Consider the following 25278-nt stretch of genomic DNA (forward strand, 5'->3'; position numbering starts at 1 on the left):
TGTTGGAAGATTTAAGGAGGGGCTCCCGATCATGCATCTTGTCCTGGGCCCAATGCCATCTCTCGGCAACTCAGAAGAGTTTGAGTGCACCTTTAGTAGTGCTCTTTAGAATGGCTGTTGATCAGCAGAAACTTACAGGCTTATGGAATTCTTGTGCTTGGGACACCATTATACAGCATAATCAGGTTTAAGATTTTGCTAGTAAGGCAACTGACCTCCAAAAGAGTTTTTCTGCTGCCAGAAAAGCACTCTTATGATGGCGCAGCACAAACAATCACTAAAGAGCTAAAGTAATAATAATAAAAACCCTCCAGACTTTACCTTGAGTCTTTAACTAGGTTGGCTGCAGGTGTAAAAACTGACAAGGGGCTTCTTCAGACTTTGCCAATTCGTCTTGGCAGAAGCAGCCTGCCTCTGAAGTCTGAAGGTAAATGTTTTTGGAGAAGGTACTGTGCTGCTTTTTTCATCAAGATGAACACGAAGTGGTGCTTCCAGAATTAACTTTGAAAATTGCTCAGTTTGATCGAGAGAACACACCTTCAGAAATTATGAAAATAAAAATAATGACATACATAGTAATGGGAGAGGGAGAGAGCGTAATCCCTCCAAAATTAGGTACGACATGCATACAGTGACCAGGAGGGGTATGTGATGCTCATGCAACCACTTTCCATACTATAGTCTCGATGGAACTGGTGTAATACCTGCAATAAAGATAATATCTTTCAGTAACAAAATATTGTGGTTAGCATTGAGAAAATGTGATACCTTCCTTCTCAGAAGCACACCCTTGATGGACAATATGTGAATGATCTGCAACAAATGAGAAACAAATGCAGGGCTTTTTGTTTTGTTTTATGCAAGGAGGAAAAAGTGTGGAAAGGTCCATTTGATTGTTTGTATACCAAAGTTATGGGTACAGGCCAGAGATTTCCATTAGGTGTAGCAAAAGGGTTACCTGTTTGCAACAGGTTTCTTAAAATATTAAATGATCCTTTTTTGTGAGCCCTCACAGGTGTATACACAGACCAGCATTCCCCAACCTGGTGCCTTCCAGATGTTGCTGGACTCCCATCAGTCCTAGCCAGCATGGCCACTGCTCAGGGTTTATAGGAGTTGTAATTTGACAACATGTGGAGGGCAGTAGTGTTGGGAAACCTGAACTATAGAGCCCCTCATGATGTTAAAGTTCATTGAGTTCTTCTTTTCTGCAATGTTTGTTGATATTCCTGTTCTTTTGTGATCATTCCTCACTCTTAAGCTGTTCTGACCTAAATGGATTGCTGCAGCAGAAAAACAGAAACAAAATATGACAGGTCTAATGTTTATTAAATAGAGTCCTAATGGGCTGTATTGATCAAAACTAGACATTTTGGAGAATCACTGGGAAATAATGGTTTTGCTTTACTAGAATTATGATTAAGGAAAAATACCCCTTTGTATTGGCTAATGTTACATCTTTGTGTAACTAAGAATAGAAGGCAGAAAAAAGTCATCCGTTGAGCCATATTCAGCAAAAGATGCCAAAGGAGTAGATTATGTAAATCAGATTTTAGGAAACATCCCTGATTTTATAGGTATAATATTTCTAACAGATGCCCACTACTAGATCTAGAGTTACAGTGGAATATTGTTATCTGCAACTGCAGTTGATCTCGAGTACTCTTTCTTTTGCTTTTTGGGGAAATTCAGCTTCTTGTTCTGACATAGCGAGCCTGCTAGAAGAAGGAAAATCTGACATTCCTTATTGCTTCTTGGTTCAACTTAGTTCAGTTTTCCCCTCTTGAAAGTGTGATACCCTTTAAAAAAACCCAAACAGCATAGTTTTTAATTTAGGAGTTATTCCTTTTGTTTGATGATACCTGTGATATAGGGAAGTATAACCGAGAAGTTGGTTCTTCTGTAGAGAGTGACTGTGTTTTTAAAAAAACATTTAGAAACTCTTAGGTTTTCAAAGATACACCAGGGGTCATATTTCAAAGAGATGTTGCCTTGTTCTGCCTTTTCCAAGCTGGCTATGGTTCCTCCCACCACCACTCTCCTCACACACATGATTGTGGGTGTCTTGAATAATTCCTGTAATTCCCCCCTCACCACCAAAGCTGGGAGCCAGTGTGGACCTTAGCAAGATAATGCATGCCACTAAGAGCGAAGTAGACGCTTTCCTTTCTTTGTCGCCTCCCAGAAAGTAAATCAAGTCCTATCAGTTTTTACTGTTTTAAGTATTAAAAAGGGTGTTTGTTTTCACAGCTGTGTTTTGATAAGCTACATTTACCACAGCACTTTTTACACACTGAAGTTTAGCTTGGGTAAATATATAATAGTTTTCAATCTATAGATGCAAAAATATAGGAGCCACGTACCCATTCATTTTGTTTTGTGGAAATTAATATCTGCAAGGAGCCAGTTTGCAAAGTGCTTCATTTTGTTTCTTTCTGTGCTGCTCGATTCATTATTTCAGTTTCTGATAATTTGACATGTTCATTTCTAGGACAGAAATTCATTATGGTTCAAGGAATAAGAGGAACATGAAGGGTTAAATTAATCATTTATGCAAAATGTGTGACTAAGTTTGCCGTCCTATGCACATTTTGTTGTTATGAAAATGTAAGTTCAGAAATACAGAATAAATGTAATACAGGAGTAAAATTATCTTGCGTTCAATGTCCCATTGAACTCAGCAGGATACATTGTTAGTAGGTGTGGATAGGATCAGGCTGTAAATATTTAACACCATTATGTGCCTTGTTATAGCATGGCTGAAATCATCTCTTTGTAGAGAGTGGGTGTGTCTGTCCTGTCCTGTTTCTGTTCTATTTTCATTTTAAAAAGTCCCACAGCACAGAGTGCAGTGACTACTTTCCAGTCACGTAGAGGTTAGTGACTCTATTTTATTTATTTATTTTATTTTATTATTAAATTTATATCCCACTGTTCCACCCAGAAGGAGTCCAGGGCAGCAAACAAAAATACTAAAAGCACTTTAAAACATCTTAAAAACAATTGTCTTTAAAACATATTAATACAAAACTTCTTTAAAACATCTTTAAAAAATAACTTTAAAAACATCTTAAAAAGCAGATGCAATCTGGGATAAGGTTTGTTGAAAGAGGTTCTTCAGTAGGCGCTGAAAGGATAACGGAGATGGTGCCCGTCTAATATTTAAGGGGGGGAATTCCAAAGTGTTGGTGCAACAACACTAAAGGTCTACTTCCTATGTTCTGCTGAATGGACCTCTTGATAAGATGGTATCTTCAGGAGGCCCTCACCTGCAGAGCGCAGTGATCAACTGGGTATATAAGGGGTAAGACGATCTTTTAGGTATCCTGGTCCCAAGCTGCATAGGGGATTGTACACCATAACCAGCACATTCAGCTTGGCCCAGTAGCTAATGGGCAGCCAGTACAATTCTTTCAGCAGTGGGGCAACATGTTGGCAATACCCTGCCCCAGTGAGCAGTAGCGTCACCGCTTTTTGCACCAGCTGCAGCTTCTGGACCAACCTCAAGGGCAGTCCCACATAGAGTGCATTACAATAATCCAGCCTGGAGGTTTCCAGTGCATGGACAACTGTGGCTATCCCGGTCGAGAAACAGCTGCAGCTGTCTTACCAGCTGAAGCTGGAAAAAAGCACTCCTAGCCATTGTGGTCACCTGGGCCTCTAGCAAGAAAGATGGATCTGGAAGCACCTCCAAACTATGAACCTGCTCTTTCAGAGGGAGTACAATGCCATCCAAAGCAGGCAATTGACCAATTATCCAAACTCGGGAACCACCAGCCCACAGTGCCTCCTCAGTTTATTGGCCGTCATCCAGCTTACCACCAAGTCTAGGCACTTGCATGGCCTCTCCTGATTCAGATGTTATAGAAAAATAGAGCTGGGTGTCATAAGCGTACTGCTGACTCACCCCAAATCTCCTGATGACTGCTCCCAATGGCTTCATATATATGTTAAACAGCAATGCAATTATCTGTAAAAGATCCTGGAGTTAGCATCAGAACCACTGTAAAACAGTGCCTCTGATACCCATCTCACCAAGTTGGTTCAGAAGGATACCATGGTCCATGATATTAAAAGCTGCTGAGAGATCAAGTAAGAAAAACAGGATTGCACTCCCTCTGTCCTTCTCCTGATAAAGGTCATCCATCAGGCGAGCAAGGCTGATTCAGTCCCATAACCAGGCCTGAACCCAGATTGGAATGGGTCAAGATAATCTGTTTCATCCAACAGTATTTTGCACAGCATGTGGAGTCAAACTCCCGGGGATTTCACTATGATTATGGGGACTTTCACCCTTCAGTACCAAACTGGAAAAGGAACTACCATTGGATATCCTCCTACTGACATCACAAATTGACTCCCACTAATGTGTGTGGGTATGATTGACTGCAGACATTCAGAGCAACTGATCCATACTTAAAAACAGAGCAGATATTGCACCAGCAAGATAAATAAAAGGTGCCAGCTTGGTTTTGACAGCCTGCCCTAACCATTTCAGTGCATGAAGAATCTTACCCTTAAGGCTTTATATCTCTCAAACGTATGTGATATTCTTCTTTCCTTTGTATACGCTCACAAAATGCAGAGAGAGCTAGTCATTATGGTGCATATTGTCTTTGCTTCCTTCTTGACTACCCTAATCAGCCCTTAATGACTACCCTGAATGGCCTAATGGTGATCTAAGTATGGTTTAAGTCAGAGTTCAAAAAAAGGGATTGAAGCTGATTTACAACCATAGTTTAAAGTAAGTCGCATTGGTGTCAGTGTAATATTACACTCGTCTTTTTACCATGGTAAAGAGTTTAGGAGATAGGTTTACAATTTACCCAGCTTATGTGCCTTATTGGTGTAGAAGACATTACATCATACAAGTATGAAGGGTATGAGGCTCCTGTATCTTCATATGCACACTGGATGTGTGGAGTTTCAAGAGCTTGAATCTGCAGATCAATGCTTAGATTTTGAATTTATTTAACTAATGATGATCGGTGTAATCACTGAGAGGATGAATTCAAAATTTAAGCATTTTTGTGTAGAACTAAGATTCTGATTTGTGATGTACAATGAGTATTTAGAAATGATCTGCACATTATTATGGGTATTGATCTGTTCTTATTATAGAAAGAGTGTGAGAATGTAGCCTAGGATCTGATAAGTCTTATTGGAGTCTAGGCTGGGTTCTCACACTCTTTCTATGATAATTTGAAAGACAGATGTTATGTTTGATTTGTTTAGCAGGAAATATTAACTACAGAAAGTTCGAACTATTTAAATTAGGGCTGAAGCAAATTATATTCAGCAAAATTCATAACTCTGGATGCCTTACAAAAAAGCTCTTCGTGGACCTTGAGAGCAAAGTCCTTGTGTATATTTTCCTTAAAAAAAAAAAAAGCAGCTGAATGTCATGCTATGCACCATTCTGGATGCATCGTGATCGGCTGATACTGTCCTGTAGTTAGGTCATGAAATGTCCTAGAGATAAAGAAAAGGAAGGTATTACCTCCTATTGTAATACCTAAAGAATCTGTTGCATATTGCAAGCTTGTCATGACATTTGGTAATACAAATACTATCTGCAAGTTGGAGAAAAATCCATTAGCTGAGGTTTCTAGTTTTTATAAAAAGATCTTGCTCAGTGAATTGTTATTTTTAGCTCTGAGATGGATTGTGTTCAGAGCTTGTCAAAACATGCTTAGAGAGCCAGGGTATTTTTTTCCACCCTTGCTTGCCTTTTAATTAAAACAACATTTGTCTGTATTTTAATCTGGCAGGCATAGGGCAAATGTCATGCTGCAGAACAATATATGAAAGTTGGCTTTGTAAATAAGTTAATTGTGCTGTCACTGTTCACGGACCTCTTCCTGTCCATTCAGGCTTATCACCCAGCCTGAAACTTAAGATATTCTTCTTATTTCTTTAGCGCCCTGTAGCTGTTCTTTCCTGGTACTTCGTTTTGCTCTTACACACCGCTTTCTGGAAACTATTCTTACTGTATTCCAGTGAATGGATTCTCAAGGTTCCCCAAGCAGAATTGCTCTCTCCCCCCCACCCTGAAGTAGCTTGAATGTCTGCCAGGCATAATTGCGCGTTTTTGATATGGCATCCTCTGAAATTCTGTTAGACTGTTTTGGCTAAGGTAGGATGCCTAACTCCAAAACAAGATGCCTATAAAGCCACTAGTTGGATTGTTTATGGGATACTTCAAAGGTCCGTATTGGGATCTTCTTGTTAGTGGCTTTGCATAGTAAATATAACTGAACTGTAGTGGGTGCTAAAAGTATCACTTCCATCCTCTTTGGGTGTGTCTACATCTGCAGCTCTGTCATCACATATGTGGGGTAACTGATCCTGTGAAAGGATGTAGATTTTCAGTTTATAATAGATATATTTTTGGATGTTACAAAAATCTCAGTGAGGATAGAGCATCCATGATAGAACGTATGGGGGGAGCTTAGAGGTATTTTGGAATAATGCTTGGTAAATTCATGCAGAGTGCAGATAGTTGGGGTTGGTTTTAATCCTTAATCCTGCATACACGAAGAACAAAGCATGAAGAAATTTGTGTGGGGCTTCGGTATAAGCTTGTTTCTCCAACCACCACAGCACCACTTCTGCACCTAATGCACTGTTGATGTTCTAGGTGTGCTGTGGCTTGGCCAGACTTCATGTGACAAAGGCCTTCTGCCCACTTTATTCTTAAGTGTGTGATGCCTGCTTTTCCCCAATGGCTGTGAAGGACAGTGAAGAACAGCAGTGACCAAATATGAAGGCAGCATGGCAGAAGAGGACAAGATTACACTGAGCCCTGCAGGAACTGCTGTGCCCGAGCATACTGGATTATAGCAATTGCATTTGAGTTTGAGAACATTGTCCTTCACTTTTTCAAATGTGTTGATTCCCAAATGGTTTGTCTGATGTACAGAACAGGTTGCCCACATCATTATCTGATGGTGTATTTCTTTCTCTAGAACGCATCTACCAGATTCAGCTAATGAGGCTTATATTTTGCATATGTGTGTTATGCTATTTAGCTTACACTGAAAGCTTCCTTGAGTAGTGCAGAAGACTTATGAAACTGTACTACTCAGAAGTAGTTTAATAAAGATGAGAAAGGGACTTTTTAAACACACACACATATACACACTGTCCGCACTAACAATCTGCACAGATTTGGTAAACTGATGAGCTTGCTAGATTTGAGGATTATTAGCTGATTAACATCTTGATTCAGTGATCTTGCAGCAGCTAACGTTCTGTCAGTGAAGAAGATAGATTTTGTTAGTTTTTTTGCCTTGTCAACAAGATGAATAACTTGAGCCATTATAAATGTAGTTTCTTGACATAGTGTCATAAACACTTTGTGCAACTAAAGTGATTATTTGGCATGACGTAAGTAGGCTTAAGTTGTGGGCTAAAATGTAGATACAATATCAATCTCATAGAATGTTAGATGAAAATTGTCAGTGTAGCGGGTCCCCCGCCCACCCAAAAAACCCTGGCCACCTCTACATGTCCATGTTATGTGCAATGTAAACTGATGGTCTTATCTTCCCAAATTAGTCATTGGAATGGCTGTGCTCTCAGACAGCAAGCAGTCTGCCCTTCTTATTTTCAGACCAGATAGGGTAAAGAGACAGGGTTTATCTTGGCTAACTGTCAAAAAATGTCACATACAAAATACCTTACAAAAAATGTATGAAGGCTTTTTCTTTTGTTGTAAAATGAGGAAAAGGAACTAGGTGTGTAAAATGGGGAACAGCTAGGGTCATTGCTAAGACATATTTGGAACTGGGTTCAAGCTTCTGCTTGGGAAAGTCTAGGGAGAGTCTTTGGCAAAGTTAAAGAAAATAATTGACTGCATTTGTACTATCATATATCTGTTTAAAAAGCTGAGATATGAATGAGCTTTTTAGCTCAGCATGCAGGAGATGTAAAATATTGTCTCACCCCTTATATAACCAATCAATCACTGCATTCTGCAGGAGAGGATCTCCTAGAGATACCATCTTGCCAGGAGGTCTGTTCCAGATCATGTTGGAAGCAGGCCTTTAGTGGGGGAGGGCCATTTACCCTTCCTGTTACATATGCTATCTTTATTGTATTTTGAAAGCCTATTGAAGACCTTCCTTTTTAACAAGCCTTTTAAGTGGAGATTTTTATTAGATTTGAAATTGTTTTTGTGTATTTTTTATTGTTCACTTGCTTCATGAAATGAATTGAATAAGTAAATAAATTTACTTCACCCAAATGAACAAACAAACCAGTAAGTCTTCCATTAACTAGTCTCCTGTATCATCTGAACCAGGAAACTATGGTTAATGGGTTCAGAACAAGCCTGGCTATTAAGCCACGATTTCAAGTTGGTTTGGTATCATTGATATTTGTTTGAAAGCATATCTATCATTTCTCAGTTTGGATGAAACAGAAAACTATAATTAATGGAAAATTTCCTGGTTTGTTAGTTCATATGAAGGAAGGACCATTGGGGCAGCATGCATGATCAAAAGGGTCATTCATATGTTTGTTAGTTAAGCTGAGATAAATTATCTGAATTTGCCCAGTGTTTCTTAGGATTCTTTCATGACAGGCTAGTAAATTGAACTCGGTGGAACTTTCTTCTGAGTATACATACATAGGATTACACTATAAGTCAGTCTTCTTGCACATCAGCTGTGAAATGTGAAGGATAACATCATATAATCATGCTGTGAGAGAGATGCACGGGGTCCAGATGTGGATCAACCCTTACATCTCCCATAGATAACATGATAATCTTTGTCTTTCCCCACTTTCAGAAATATGTGAAAGAACCCTCATCTTTAGTTGCTCATTAGTAAATTGAAAATAATAGGGAGGCTACATTAGAGCGATTGTGAGCACACGACATAAAGCCTTTAAATACATTGCATATTACAAGTGCTATATAAATGCTAATTAAATCATACTAATGATACTATTAGTTACTGTAACTACATGATTTTTAATAAAATCTTGAGTAGCAGATATTATGAAAGCTGTTTGAACTGTGAAACTGACATAGAATTGCATTGTGTGTGCATGTATGTACACACACACACGAAATATTGTAGACCAGTTCATGGTCATACAATAAATCAGTACTAGTAGGAAAGCAGTTCTGATAAAACTGTTGGACATACCTATTAATTTCCATAGGGCAGCACACACTCTACATACAGGCTAAGGAGATCTGCAGTGGAGTTAAGAATGAAGAGGCCATATAGGTTTAAGGAATTTTTCATGGAGCAAGTAGATAGTCTACACTGTATGAGTGCCCAGTGCAAGTCTGAGATCAGCCCATAGCTTTAGGATAGTAGACATTGACAGGCAAAATGGCAGATAAATTATATAGAGCTATGGAAAGAGGGGTAGTGGTAAGCTTTTAGCAGATGACATCCAAATTCAATGAATGGCATTGAATGGCAATGTAAGGGGTCAATGTAAGGGAGTAAGAAAGAGAATGTAAGAAAGAGAAAGGAATTGCAAACTCACCGTTGGACAGGCTAATGCCACGGTATTGGTCCATCCCACACAGTTTCAAATCCCGAAATGGTAATGGTAATGTAAGGGGTCAGTGTAAGGGATGAGCAAATCATGCTCCCTGTATGCTAGAGAACTGAATTAATTTTCTCTGTCAGCTAATTCCCATGATGAAATTGATGTGATGGGAATTTTTGGTTGAAAGGATCTTTGCAGAGCAGTCATGACTGTTTCAGAAGGTGCTCCAATTGCAGCTCAACCTTCATGCACTACACAAAAAGTCTGAAAGTGAGTTGAGTAGTAGCATAATATATGGATGCTGCATGCTTATCAAATTCATCAGATAACCTCTTCATTCTGTGCTGAATGCTGCATGCATCTACAACCCACTAATTTATAATGAGAATTTATCTGAACAATAGATCTGTAGGATGTGGAGACTGCTTTGGTTTCAACTAGAACCAAAGTGTATACATTGAGTGTTCCAAGTATACATTAGCAAACATTTTTATCCTTTCAATTTCTCTTACCTAACTGCATTTCATAACCCTCTGCCCACCTAGTCCTGCTTGAGCCACAGTGGAGAAAAATGGGAGTTTGCTAGAGCAGTGCTTGTTAAGATTGAAACTTTGGTTCCTTAGAGAAACTTTGGTGCCTAACAGTGAGTTAAATATACAAAGCAAACCAAAGATTTTGTTATGGAATTGATGATTATCTTACATCAAATGCCTGACCTGGAGGTCATTATAATGCTCATAAATGTGAAAAAGCAAGAGTTGAAAAGGGTGGGGGAACCACACACAAAATCTTCTTTCATAGGCTTTAATGTTCAAAGCCTGCATGCAAAACATTACAGCCCAGTTCCAGCAGTACAGGTGTCTTCCTGTGTAGTAAGACTCTTAGGAAATCAAGAGGGTGGCATGTTAACAACTATGTCCAATATCCAAATAAGGCCACAAGAGTGCATTACCTGTGTGTGGCATGAGATAATTGTGTCCCTTGTGAATCGCTCCCTTCATCTTAAAGCCCTGCAGTCACCCCTGAATGTCTGAATGATTGGGTGACCCTGAATATCGGAATGGTATATGGTGTAGAAGGTTCCAGGAGATAGGGATTGGCAAAAATCATGTGCCCCAATTTATGCAAGCAGGAGAGCTTACCCCTAGGACAGGGTCACCACTGAAGACAACCCTGTGAACAGCAAGTGAGGAGGTGCACCTGTTTCTAGACTGTACCATGTCCAACTGTGGTTTGAAGCTCACATGATCAAGTGTTCCTCTGTCAAAACAAAAACAATCCCCTGAAATCCTGTACGTGCACAATCTAATGTTGGGGATAACGGCTCTAATCTAGGCCTTTCATTGGGATGCTAGCTTTCAATTTGCAGAGTTGTTATATATATTTTGTATGGAGGAGCATTTAGTCATCTGAGCCCCACCCTTTATATGCCTTCTTTCAGGGCTAGCCAACTTAAGGTGGTTCATAGCATATTAAAAACAATTCATTATAACCTAACTGCATCCATAGAACCCCAAGCTATAAAACATATCAAACTAAAGCATATTAAAAATATACCAGTAGCAGTTGAAACAGTATTAATGATGGGGAATTTTGGGATTCGTTGGACCAGGGGTCCTAGATGAAATTGAAGACACAGGCTTGCAGCAAAGTTAGGCCTTTATTGGTTACGTGTGCACAGTCAGTTTCCCATGATGTTGGTGGAGAGCTGCAACATGGCACTGCTTGCCTGGGTTTTTATACATTCCAGGACAATGACTTTAGCATTAACAAACCAGGAGGTTACACATTAGCATTACATAGGCATTGCATGAGCATTACACTGTCTACATTGTGTTCTTAGCCAATTTGGTAATGTTCAGCACTTCACATACCAGTACATTTTCGCTATGAGCTAAGCATATTAGTTAATGCAATCCTTTCTACGTCTTGGAGAGTACAGGGATGTTTAGTGTATGTTCAGTGTTATCTTATAGAGTTCAAGCTGTACCATACATCTCAGCACAGTCAGGGAAGACAGCTCTGAAAAGAAAAAGGTTCTGGCTGGCTACTAAAATATTAAAATATTATAAACCTTTATAGCATTATAAAAGGATATATTTTGCTTATTGTTTGTATATAAAAAAATCCCCATCATTAGCAGTATAAAACAGCATAAATATAAATTTAGACAGCCAAAAAAAAAAAAAAGGCTAAAAACAGCAACAGTTAAATATGAAGCACTAAAATGTTAATTAAAACCAGCCTGGAACACAAAAATCAAGGCCTTTTAAAAAACCAACAGCATAGTCGCCATATATACATAACTTTCTAGGAAGAAAGTTCATTAACATGGAATTTACTACCAAAAAGGTCCTGTTTCTAGTTCCTACCAATCTAATATTTCTTGAAGGTGGTCTCACAAGCAGAGCCTTGAAGGCTGATCTTAATGTCTGGTCAGGTTCATACAGGTGTAGGCAATCCTTTACTATGACTTTTCAGGGCTTTAAAAGTAACCACCAGTGCATATAACACAAAGCTGTTCAGGGTTTAAACATTTGCCGTTTTAGAACTTTCATTAGAAGAATGAAAACATTTCTGCCTTACACCACATCTCCATGTAAAAGCTCTCATGTGCATTCAGTTTGTGAATGCCAGCAACAGCATTCCTCAGCACTAAAGAATATGAAGTAGCTCATGTTTATACAGGACTCCATGTTCATGTTCAAACTCTGCAGAGCTTTGGATTGCAGCCATATCTTTTGAAAACTCAATAACCAATGGGAGCCATAGGTAGGGCTGTTCAGTCATTTTAAAGTATGTTTTCTGTGTTAGCACTGCTCTCCATCTCTTGCCATAACTCATGTGACTCTTATAACTGTTGTGAGCTGGTGCTGTATAGTGGTTAGAGTGTTGGACTGGGAACTAGGAGATCAGGGTTCATAGAATCATAGAATAGGAAGGGGTCTATAAGGCCATCAAGTCCACCCCCCTGCGCAATGCAGGAATCCAAATCAAAGCATTCCTGACAGATGGCTGTTCAAACCCCTACTTTGCCATGGAACTCACTGGGGGACTTGGAGCCAGTCCTTGTTTCTCAACTTAACTTATCTCACAGAGTTGTTGTGAGGATAAAATGTGGAGAGGGAGAATCATGTATGCCATCTTTTGGTCCTTGGAGGGAAAATGGGATATTGATATTCTAATACAGAAAAATAAAATAAACAAATGTTCCATATTATGTTCTGTCACTTCAGAAAATTACAGATATTGTTCTCAGAATAAATTTTACTAGATGCATTCATGCAGAATTGCTAATTCTGTATCATTTATTTGGTCTTTTTAATTGCTTGAGTTTTGTGACACTACCACCACAGTGGTACATCTGCCTTGCTAATACAGTGATATAAGTTACTCCACTATGTGGACTTCTGGATAGCTGAGTATTTTGGGGGGATGTAAATTAGAGTAGAAAAACAATGAATTACATGAAGGGTTAAAATGCAGCATCTTTGTGAGCACATGATGAGGTTTGGTGTCAACTATTCAAAAAGCTTTTTCTGAAATTCTCTTAGGTACGAAATCAGCATTGGAGTCTTATAATGGAAAGTGTAGTGCCGTCAGACAAAGGAAATTATACCTGTATAGTAGAGAATATTCATGGATCCATCAATCACACATACCACCTTGATGTCGTCGGTGAGTAAATTCCCAGTGACTACATGATTTTTGTTTAAGCAATGGCTTATATATATTTTCTTAATTGTCAAGTAAATGTAAAACTTAAAATGGACTTAGAATGGACCATACACAAAGCAGCAACCATCAGTTGCTTCACACATCTTGTAAAGGCACATATTTTTCACTCAGGATTTCCCTAACCCATAAAATGGGACCCTGTTTTTCTGTTTGTTTGAATTTCATGAATTCCTGTTTTTATATGCTTTTATACTACTGTTTTACTGGTTTTGTGTTATGTATTATTTTCATGATATTGTTTATTGGTTTTATGTTGTACATTGCTTAGAGATTTTTAATTATTAAGTGGTTTATAAATGCATAGAAATAAATAGAAGGGTTTTTTTAAAAAAGCTATCTCCTTGACAGAATTCAGATTTTATTTTTAGGTAGGTTTAATTTGTGGGACAGGCTGATGCTTTAAGAACCATAGAAGCTCAGGGTTTGTAGAGCTATAGATACACCCCCCTCCCCTCAAACCCTCTATTCGGCTGAGGTGAACTAACCTGGAGACTAAACCATTTTTGTTTGAACACTTGTTTAAACAATGTTTATTGAAGGTGCAGCTCCAACGGCTGCCAGGAATTGTAGTAAATTGCGTTCCACATGACTCCATCCTGTACAGACCAGCTGCTGAAAGGGTGCAATTGAATTATGTTCACTCGCCAGGGAGTAGGTGTGTCCACAATATCTACGAAAGGAGGAAGCCGAGGGAATATATTTTATCCTAAGAATATTTTCCCCTTTACTGTGCAGGGCTTCAGAGGATTGTAATTCAGAAGGGGAGAAATGGGAGATTGAATGTGTGAAAAGAAACTGCTTTTAAAATGCCAGGATTGAAGTTGTCTAAAAAAGACATGTCTTGAAACCTCCAACAGTGGGTGCAGTTTTACTTTTTGAAGTTTTTTCACCCATTTTGTGTAAGCTGGGCAAATATTTACCTGAAGCCCCTAGCTTCTTCTTCCTTGTGAACTTTTTCAATGCCTTACATTCAAGAATATTCTGCACAGTTTATTTTTCCTGGCAGAAAATATTAGTGACTTGCATGAATGAATGGAATGGTAATGAGAGTTATGTCATTTATTGCTATGTCTGCTACTTTCATAGAGAGAATCATAAAAGTAAACAGTAAGGCCAAGATTTTCCATCATGATTAGTGGTTTCTGAGTGTACTAAGCTGCCATCATGGGGCCTGGTTTTTCTTCTTCTGAGGGTCCAGAAATATATATATATTTTCCCAAAAGCATGCATCTCACTTTCTTAAGTCAGAGGGAATAAGAAATTGGTTTGAGAAGATGCTCAATGGTAATGGTGGGAACAGAACTGAGTATTATCTAGCCTTCAAGTTTTAACCTGCAAAGGTGGGAGGACATTTCTGAGCTCAACTACACATTCAGGACTGATCTATTAAGGCCTGGCATCAGCTCCTAGTATCCTTGGGCAGGTGCCTGGGCCCCTTGGTTGTCCTTTAAATTATTTTTTCCAGTTGGATGCTCTTAGCAGTACTGGCTAGCTGGTCTAGCTGCCATTTTTATTTCCCACAGTGCTCCTGACTTAATTGCCTAGCGCTACTTGGAACACACCTCAGAGCATTGCTACTGTCTCCACTGCTGCCAGGCTTGGTGGAAGAAGGGCAAGGCCACCATCCCACCAGTAGAGGAGGTGGCCCACAAACGGCACTTTACCCAGGGCCCCCTCAAACCTAGAGCCTCTGCTTTGCATGGCTCCCATGTTAAATCTTAGACAGGACTGGAGGGACTCCTGTATGAAATTCTGAAACTCAGTGTGGCACTACTGAGTTAGATGGACTGATTTGTTTTAAGGCAGTTTCCTGTGAAGTACAGATTTTTTTCTGAACTTTAAGCAGTTCACAATGTATTTGGAGGGTTGTATATTTTCTCATGCCAAAAATGCATAGTTCATAGAAAGTTAGCGTGTCAAGAAGATGGCTTCTAACATAGCCTTATCTTTGACTTGCTACTTATCTTTATGCAAAGAGTTGTTTTATTTTGGTATACTAGAAGGAGCTGTGTTAGAATCTGAGAAGGAGTGTTCTACTCAACAGGTTGTTTCAGTTTCTCCTACAGAGGGAATTCTTCTGTCATTGTTCATATGCCATTTGTCTATAAAAGCTGGAAAGGTACACTGAGAAGGTTGTGGCCCCTTTAGTTAGGTGATTACATTAGTATACAGTTGAGCTGAGCGATATAGTCAGAATATAATTTAATAAGCTGCAATAGCTATTTCCCTGGAATTTCCTAGCGTCTGGGTCTCTTCCTTTCCAAGATAAACACCTATTTGTCCAGGCAAATAATAATAAAAGGTTTCCTACTGTTATCCCAACAGTTTATTTATCATACTTCTAATGGCCAAACTCAGCCCAGATTGGCTCCAAATGGAACTGGTTTGGTGCTACATTAATTAACCAAACCAAGAGCAAGAGCAAAACCAAGATACTTACATGGTGGTTAGATGACAGATAAAGGAAAAGGTGTGTAGAGTTTTGCAGACTACACATTTCTTCATGTTTAATACACAACTAACCACAATTGGTTGCTGTGTAGTGAACCCATACTGCTCAAAACTGGCCCTCAGTTAAGTTTAAATGTTCTAGGGACCAGTCTTAGCTTTGTAAAAGTCCCTGTAGAAGCAGAATGGAACAGAAACTGCCAGATTTAAACTGGGCAATAAAAATGAATTGATGTTTGATTCTTTTAGATGTATGCCCTGCTGCATAAATTCATCTGTGGAAATGTACTGTTTCATTTTCCTCACTGAAGAAAGATCAATAGACATAGAGTCAGGACTCTAGTTTGATGTAAAGCTTGTACTGATGATCATTTTCCCGCTCATCTTACCATAGATCTGCACACGATATGTAGTAGAATCTTCTTTGCTACTCAGCAGGATAATACAGATTATCATATTTTCTTTTCTAGGGTGAGAGAGTAGTTTACCCAGTTATAATTTGGTCATCGGATGGGGCGGGAGGGAAAAAGAGAGAAATGTAGACAGATTACTGAACATGCCTCTTATCTGCTCCACTTTGAAATCCACCCCTTGTGAGGGTGATGCCAAACAGGAAAAATATAGAGAGAGTGATGGAAAAAGAAGTAGTTAACAACCCTTTCAAATTCTTCAGAACCCTTTGGTTTTGAAATAATCAAGAAAGGTAATTAAATGTGTAAAACAAAACAAAAAAGAACATGAATAATCCAGTTACAGAGTTTGAGTTTATAATAAAAGTTTGATGTATTAACGAAACTCCTACCCCCTTCCTGCTTACTGTTTCATCTTCCTTCTTCTACTTGTCCTTTTTATGGAGGAAGGGGAAGAGGAGTAGTATTCATAGTTGAGGTTCAAGTAATACACATGCATAGATTTGTAGAGGGAAGGGATCCTCTCAAACATTTTTTGTAGCTTGTCTTTTTGTCTAAGCTATTCGTTCAAAATATTCAACGCCTTGTCAGCTAAAAAGTTTTTTCTCTTTTTTCAGTTATTTATTTATTTATTGCATTTGTATATCACCCCATAGCCAAAGCTCTCTGGGTGGTTTACAACAATTAAAAGCATTAAAAACAAATATACAAATTTAAAAACACATTTTTTTAAAAGCAATTTAAAAACACATGCTAAAATGCCTGGGAGAAGAGGAAAGTCTTGACCTGGCACCAAAAAGATAACAGTGTTGGCGCCAGGTGCACCTCGTCAAGTACATCAATCCATAATTGGGGGGCCACCACTGAGAAGGCGCTCTCCCTTGTTGCCATCCTCCCAGCTTCTAAAAAAAGTGTTCAAGAACAGGGCACATGTACACTGTAAGAGGCAGAAACAACAGTCACCGTGCCTGAACCCATAAGGTCACCATAACCTTCTCATTACATAGAAAAAGATGAAACATTTTCCTCTTCATTGTTGCAGCATGAAATTCTCTATGCAATGCATTCAGGAACACCTCAGGTCTGAAACCAGAAAGGACCCAAAGAGCCTGAACTCCTGTTACGATGGTGTCTCTATTGCCCACATACATACATTTGCTGATCACTGGTTCAGTTTTGTTTGGATGCAGCTTCAGCTGGGTCACCCACTCCTACTGTGGCCATATTAATAAAACAACCTAAAATGTGCAATACATCTCAGAAACGGAACTTGCTTAGTAATACTTACCACTCAACAAAACTGGACAAAGGAACTTTGTTTTCATAAACAGTGTTGGAATAAGACTATGAATACATGGAAGTGCCATTCTATGTAACTTAGTCTTGTGATGGATAATTCTGAAATGAATAGCCCCCCCCATCTACTTTTTTCTTCCAGATGTATGCTGAAATGTTTTGCAACCCATAACCTACTAACTTGCTAAAAGGATAGATGGAGTTCTCATGCCACCCTGGGTTTCTACTGGGAGGAAGGGCGGGATAGAAATCTAATAAATAAATAATAAAAAAAGAAAATAAATGCCAAATATTTCCTTTATCACTTGACAAGAAGTACTTGAAGAGGAGATGCTTATAATATTCCAACCCACAAGCTAGAAATTGCACTTCTTTTAACATAGGCACCTAACATTAATCATGATGATGTAACATCTAAGTGGATGCAATGACATGTCAAAAACCAATCTAGCCTGAATTCAAACATTTGTTTATTATTTATTTATTTATTACATTTATATACCACCCCATAACCAAAGCTCTCTGGGCGGTTTATAGCAGTTAAAAACATTAAAAACAAATATACAAATTTTAAAAGACAAAAAAACAATTTAAAAACAGAATTTAAATTTTTTTATAAACAATTTAAAAACACATGCTAAAATGCCTGGGAGAAGAGGAAAGTTTTGACCTGGCGCCAAAAAGATAACAGTGTAGGCGTCAGGTGTACCTCGTCAGGAAGATCATTCCATAATTTGGGGGCCACCACTGAGAAGGCCCTCTCCCTTGTTGCCATCCTCACAGCTTCCCTCCGAATAGGCACCTGGAGGAGGGCCTTGGATGTTGAGCATAGTGTATGGGTGGGTTCATGTCAGGAGAGGTCTCCCATCAGGTATTGTGGTCCTAATCCATGTAAGGCTTTATAGGTTAAAACCAGCACTTTGAATCGAGCTCGGAAACATACAGGCAGCCAATGCAAGTGGGCCAGAATCGGTTTTATATGTTCGAACCGTCTGGTCCTTGTTATCAATCTGGCTGCTGCATTTTGCACAAGCTGCAGCTTCTGAACCATCTTCAAAGGCAGCCCCACATAGAGCACATTGCAGTAATCTAACTTGGAGGTTACCAGAGCATGGACAACTGAAGCAAAGTTATCCCTGTCCAGATAGGGGCGTAGCTGGGCCACCAACCAAAGTTGGTAGAAGGCACTCCGTGCCACCGAGGCTACCTGAGCCTCAAGTGACAGAGATGGTTCTAGGAGAACCCCCAAGCTACGAACCTGCTCCTTCAGCGGGAGTGCAACCCCATCTAGGACAGGTTGGACATCTACCATCCGGTCAGAAGAACCACCCACTAGCAGCATCTCAGTCTTGTCTGGACTGAGCCTCAGTTTATTAGCCCCCATCCAGTCCATTGTCGCAGCCAGGCAACACATCCAGTCCATTGTCAGGACAAGGCTGTGTTCCCCTGATATTCCACTTGATTCCCTGCTATAACACTGGAGTCTTAAGTCCTGGCGAATGCTAAAGATTTTATCCTGGAAGTGCCTAGCAAGTTCATTACAGCGGGCCTCAGACGGTTCTACCATGCCCTTGGGGCCAGCATGTAATAGCCCCTGAACAATTCTGAAGAGCTCCATTGGGTGGCAGATTGATGACTTGATAGTGGCAGCAAAATATTGCTTTTTTGCTGTCCTCACAGCCCCTAAATACAGCTTACCATAGGTACTTACCAGTGTGTAATGGCATCCACCAGGAGTTCGTTTCCATCTGCACTCAAGCCGCCTCCTATATTGTTTCATTGCTCTCAGCTCTGGGGTATACCATGGAGCCGTATGAGCTCTACACAGGACAGGGTACTCAGGAGCAATCATGCCAACTGCCCGGGTCATTTCTGTATTCCACAGTTTAACTAGGGTTTCGACAGGAGCGGCAGCCCTATCAGCCGGAAAACTCCCCAGAGTCCTTTGGAAACCATCCGGATCCATTAGTCTCTGGGGGCGGACCAACTTCTTCTCCTTCTTCTCCTTTTTCTCCTTTTTCTCCTTTTTCTCCTTCTTCTTCTTCTTCTTCTTCTTCTTCTTCTTCTTCTTCTTCTTGTAGTTATATTATAGTTCATTTATACACCACCTTATGGCCAAAAGGCCCTTAAGGCGGCTCACAAGTAAGACACAAATATAAAATACATCAATAAAACAATACAATTTACAGAAATTAAATAACAAATAACATTATTAAAAAACAGCAATTACAACTTAATAGGTCCCTGTGATGCGTCCTTCCCTGGCTCTCCCTGTCAGGTTCCTACCTGCTCGTGGTTACTGCCTGTCTCTAGGCACCACCAGGGACTCCACCAGTCCGGACCGCTCTCTCTTATGGTTTCTCTCCCCGCTCTAGCACAGATCTCAACAGATCCCCCTGCTAGGCAACCACCAGTAACGTCCCAATACTAGTATTCCCAGAGACTCTGAATACTGGTATTGTTATTCTCTTCACCGCTGCCACCATTTGTTACAGTTCCCCTTCAGCCTTGGTCATTACCTTACCCTCCCTTCTGGTCTGTGAAACCCCAGCCAAGGATCAGGCCTTTGGTAAACCAAATTAAATATTTATTACAGATAACAAAGCTAACAAGATTAACAAGATTTCTTCTTAAGGCACATAAGCATATGGTTTTACTCAATACTAATCCGAACTCCACCTCCCTCCTGGCAAACAACTCTCTAAACCCCACCAACCAACCCACTCAGTTCTCTTCTCCCCCCCGATTCCACTCTCACTCTTCCTTTTATACATTCAGCCATTTTAAACACTCAGCCAATCATCTCGCATTCTACTGCCCATTCACTCCCCCTCCTCTTTCACTCCACTTACCATGTATCTTCTAAAACAACAACACTTACCATATATACATTAATATAGGAACATCACATTTCCCCCCCCCCTTAAACAACAGCAGAGTATTATTCCTGTTCCAGGATTTATACGTCGCGTTAACAAATAAAAGTCTCTATGGGGAAAATGTCTTTCTTTGTTCCTCTGTCTGGTCACGTCACTGCAGTCCCAGCCACTTGCCTGGAAAGTCCATCGGCCAGTACATTGTCCTTGCCTTTGATGAACTGGAAGTCCATTTGATAGTCCTGTAGGGCCCAGGACCACCTCTGCAGCATAGTGTTATGGTTTTTCATAGTCTGCAACCATAACAAGGCCCGGTGATCCGTAGTCACTGTGAATCTTCATCCCCACACGTATGGGCGCAACTTGTTCAGTCCCCACACGACCGCTAGGCACTCCTTCTGGACCGACGAATAGTTTTTCTCCCTCGGCGTCAGCTTGCGACTCAGGTACGCCACTGAATGTCTGGTGCCTTCTCTCTCCTGTAGCAAGACGACTCCCAGCGCCTGGTCCGACGCATCTGTAGCCACGATGAATGGTTTCTCATAGTCTGGTGCTATTAATATGGGTCCTTGGCACAAGGCTTGCTTCAGTAGATCAAAAGCCTTCTGACATCCATCCGTCCATACCACACGCTCAGAACACTTCTTCTTTGTTAATTCATGCAAGGGGGTTGCTATTTCCCCAAAATTTCTCACAAACTTCCTATAAAATCCAGCCACACCCAGAAATGCCCTTACTTGTTTTTTGGTTAAGGGGATCGGCCACGCTTGTATTGCCTCCACCTTGCTCCATAAGGGGGTGATTTTCCCACTCCCCACCTTATGTCCTAAATAGATTACTTCCTTTAGTCCAAACTGGCATTTCTTAGCTTTTATTGTGAGGCCTGCTTTTCTTAAGGCCTCCAATACTGTTGTCAGGTGTTGGACATGCTCAGGCACCGACTTGCTAAAAATGGCCACGTCATCGATATAGGCCACTGCAAAATCTGACATGCCTCGCAACACAGTATTGATTAGCCTCTGAAATGAACTTGGTGAGTTCCTTAGTCCCATGGGTAAGGTCACAAACTCATATAACCCATCTGGTGTACTGAAGGCAGTTTTGGCTCTGGATTGCTCGTCTAGTTCCATTTGCCAAAATCCTTTACAGAGATCTAGTGTAGAGATAATGGTTGCTGCCCCCAATAACTCTAACATTGCGTCTACCCTAGGCATAGGATACGCATCTGGGACAGTAATTTTATTGATTAGCCGATAATCAATGCAAAACCTTGTCGTTCCATCTTTTTTCGGAACCAGGACAATACTTGAGGCCCAGGGACTGTTGGATTCCCTGATCACTCCTAATTCCAGCATATCTTCCACCTCCTTTTTGATCTCATTCAAAACTTTCCCATTCACACAGTACGGAACAGATCTGATTGGGGCATGATCTCCAGTATCAATGGAATGTATAACTATACTGGTTCGGCCAGGTTTGTTGCTAAAGAGATTCCTATAGGTTTTCAAAACTCTCAGAATCTTTTCTTTTACTTCCTCCTCTACCTCCTCTGACCATTCCACTTGATCTACCCCTCCTTTGTCTTTGCTTTCCTGTACCAAATCTGGAAGTTCAGGCCCACTTCCCTCAGGGAATAAGGTAACTTGCAACACCTGTGCATCCCTGGTATGGTAAGGCTTTAACATATTTACATGAACCACTTTGCTTTTGTTTAATTGGTCTGTGGTGATTACATATGTCACTGTGTCAAGCCTTTCTCTGATGGTATATGGTCCTTCCCAGTTAGCCTGTAATTTGTCATGTTTCCTGGGTATGAACGCCATAACCATATCTCCCACATCATACACACGTTCTCTGGCTGTTCTGTCATACCAGTAACTTTGCTTCTCCTGTCCATGACTCAAATTCTCTTTCACTACTTCCATCATTGATGTTAATTTATTGCGGAATTCCAATACAAAATCTACTACAGAAGTTTTGTACTCTCCCAGAGTTCCTTCCCATGAATTTTTTAGCAGTTCCAAAGGTCCCCTCACTTTTCTAGTAAACATTAGTTCAAAGGGTGAGAAGCCTGTTGACTCCTGAGGGACTTCTCTGTATGCAAATAAGAAGCATCCCAAACGTTCATCCCAGTCTTGTGGGTGATCTTGAACATAGCTTCTTATCATGCCCTTCAAAACTCCATTGAATCTCTCAGTTAGCCCATTAGTGGCGGGATGGTAAGTAGTGGTCTTTAGATGTTTTAGACCACAACATTTCCACATACATTGCATCACTTCTCCCACGAATACACTGCCTTGATCTGTCAGCACTTCATGAGGGAAACCCAGCCTCATAAAGATTTTTAATAAAGCCTCTGCCACTACAGGGGCTTCTACAGATCTCAGTGCTTCTGCGTCTGGGTACCTGGTGGCAAAATCCACCACCACCACTAGATATTTCTTGCCATACCTTGTGGGTTTGGAAAAAGGGCCCACCAAATCTATTCCCACTCTATAAAAGGGTTGTCCAATTATAGGAAGGGGCTTTAAGGGTGCCTTGGTCTTTACTCCACTCTTTCCCACCTTTTGGCATATTCCACAAGATAGACAATGTTGTTTTACATCCTTGGAGATATTTGGCCAATAATAATGTGCAGCCAATCTCCTCTTGGTCTTTTTTATTCCCAGATGTCCTGCACATGGGGCATCGTGGGCTACCTCTAGCAATCTGGTTCTGTATTTGCTAGGTACTATCAATTGCTTCACTGGTTCACATTCACCCTTTCTCTCAGCGTGCATCCACAGTCTATATAAAATCCCATTCTCACACACAACGTGATTCCTCAGTTTGTCAGTGAAAGGAATCTGTTGGGTCAGAGCTTGTTCCTTTATCTGCTTCAAACTTATATCTTTATGCAGCTCTTCCCTGAATTGCTCTGCTTCTTTCTCAGAGACCAGCTGATACAGTTTGTCTCCCTCAGCAGGCCTGCTAGTGGTTGCTATGGTGACCTGAGGCTGGTTCACAGATTCCACCCTGTTTGTTTCAGCCCCCCTTAATATGGCTTCTTTTTCTCTGCCAAGTTGCTGTCTGGTCACTACATAGATCTTTCCTTGGGCGCCCATTACATCCCTTCCCAGTATTACTGGTTCTTGTTGCTGGGCATTAATGCCTACTTTATATCGGCCCTCTCGGCCTCTCCAAGTCATATCCACCAGGGCCACAGGCAAACTTTCTGGTTGACCTCTCACTCCTTGGATAGTCACAGTTTCCTGAGGTAATATTACCTCAGATTTTATTAAATCTGGCCTCAGTAATGTCTGAGCGGCACCAGTATCAAGCAATGCCCAATAATTTGCCCCTTGTACACTCATTTCCTCTCTCAGACTTGAATCAAGGTCTGTTACTTCTGTCCAGTTTATCTGGCAGAACTGAACCTTTTTCGCTGTTTCTAAAGCCTTGGGCTCTGTTTTCACTGCCCTTGTCTGAGCAGGATTACTAATGGGGTTGGCAACCTCACATTGAAAACGTAGGTGCCCCGGTCTACCACATTTGTAGCATAATTTCTCCTCACTTTTAGGGTACACAGATCCATTCTGGGGTGTCCTGTGCCCTTCAGATTTTAATGGAGGACTCACTCGCTGTGGTACCACATCCCTTCTGCCAGCACTATATGGTCTGGGTTTAAACTCTCTTGATGTTTTCCCCACCCAGCCAGTTCTATTGGAGGCGAAGTGATCCGCCATCTCTGCGGCCTCCTGCACCGATGTAGGGGAACGGTCTTTGACCAGGAGCCTTATTTCTGGTGGTAACTGATGGTATAATTGATCCAGTATCATGAGGCTTTTCACCTCTTCCACTGACTGAGCTTTGGCACTACTCATCCACTTTCCAAATATATCCATCAACTTTGCTCCCAGTTCCACAAAAGACCTCCCTGTCTGTATCTGGCAATTTCTGAAAAGCTTTCTAAAATAATCAGGCCCCAGTCTGAATCTTTTAAACACTGCTTCTTTGAACTCAGAATGAATTCATCAGAATGAAACTTCTCTCTTTCAAATTTTAACTTTTCTACTTGTAATTCGGCATCCACTGCTCGTTGCTTCTCCCTCTCCTCAAACCCCATTCTCATTCTCTCAGTTTCCATCTTCAACTTCTCAGCTTCCATCCTCAATCTCTCAGCTTCCAACTCTCGCTGTTTATCTTTTTCCTCAGCCTCAAAGACCCGCTGCTTTTCTTTCTCATCAGCCTCCCTCCTCAATCTCTCAGCTTCCAACTCCCTCTGCTTGTCTTTTTCCTCAGCCTCCCATCTTAACTTCTCTCTCAAGTACTCTATATAAGCGGGATTGCTTAAATATCCTTCTGGGGTCTCTTCTCTGACAGGTTGTTTTTGCTGGGCAGTTGCAAATCCTATAAGTGCTACCCTCAATTCATCTACCCCTTTACCCTCGTGAGGTAAATTGAATGTTATGCACTTCTCCACCAGCTCCTCTCTTTTCATTTTTATATATTCAGCCATGGTGTTTGAGTTCACTCACTCTTTGCCACACACTCTTTGCCAGTCACTCTCACAAGAAATCTTGTTTTGTTATTTCTGTTTGCCACACCACTGTATCTGGATTCTCTGTTGTTCGTATCCCACCGCTACTGACACCACGTGTGATGCGTCCTTCCCTGGCTCTCCCTGTCAGGTTCCTACCTGCTCGTGGTTACTGCCTGTCTCTAGGCACCACCAGGGACTCCACCAGTCCGGACCGCTCTCTCTTATGGTTTCTCTCCCCGCTCTAGCACAGATCTCAACAGATCCCCCTGCTAGGCAACCACCAGTAACGTCCCAATACTAGTATTCCCAGAGACTCTGAATACTGGTATTGTTATTCTCTTCACCGCTGCCACCATTTGTTACAGTTCCCCTTCAGCCTTGGTCATTACCTTACCCTCCCTTCTGGTCTGTGAAACCCCAGCCAAGGATCAGGCCTTTGGTAAACCAAATTAAATATTTATTACAGATAACA

General features: G+C 40.7%; 1 protein-coding gene across 10 annotated transcripts in view; it reads left to right on the forward strand.

Moving 5' to 3' along the window:
• Window positions 1-25278, forward strand: part of FGFR2 (fibroblast growth factor receptor 2) — a 198703-nt gene that overhangs the window by 102621 nt on the left and 70804 nt on the right. For all 10 annotated transcript variants that reach the window (XM_061635811.1, XM_061635814.1, XM_061635808.1 and 7 more), the window contains one exon: window positions 13071-13194. In XM_061635811.1, the coding sequence (XP_061491795.1) occupies window positions 13071-13194 (124 nt within the window). The remainder of the gene's footprint in view (window positions 1-13070; window positions 13195-25278) is intronic.

The sequence above is a fragment of the Rhineura floridana genome, chromosome 7 (assembly GCF_030035675.1).
Source record: "Rhineura floridana isolate rRhiFlo1 chromosome 7, rRhiFlo1.hap2, whole genome shotgun sequence".
Lineage (NCBI taxonomy): Eukaryota > Metazoa > Chordata > Lepidosauria > Squamata > Rhineuridae > Rhineura > Rhineura floridana.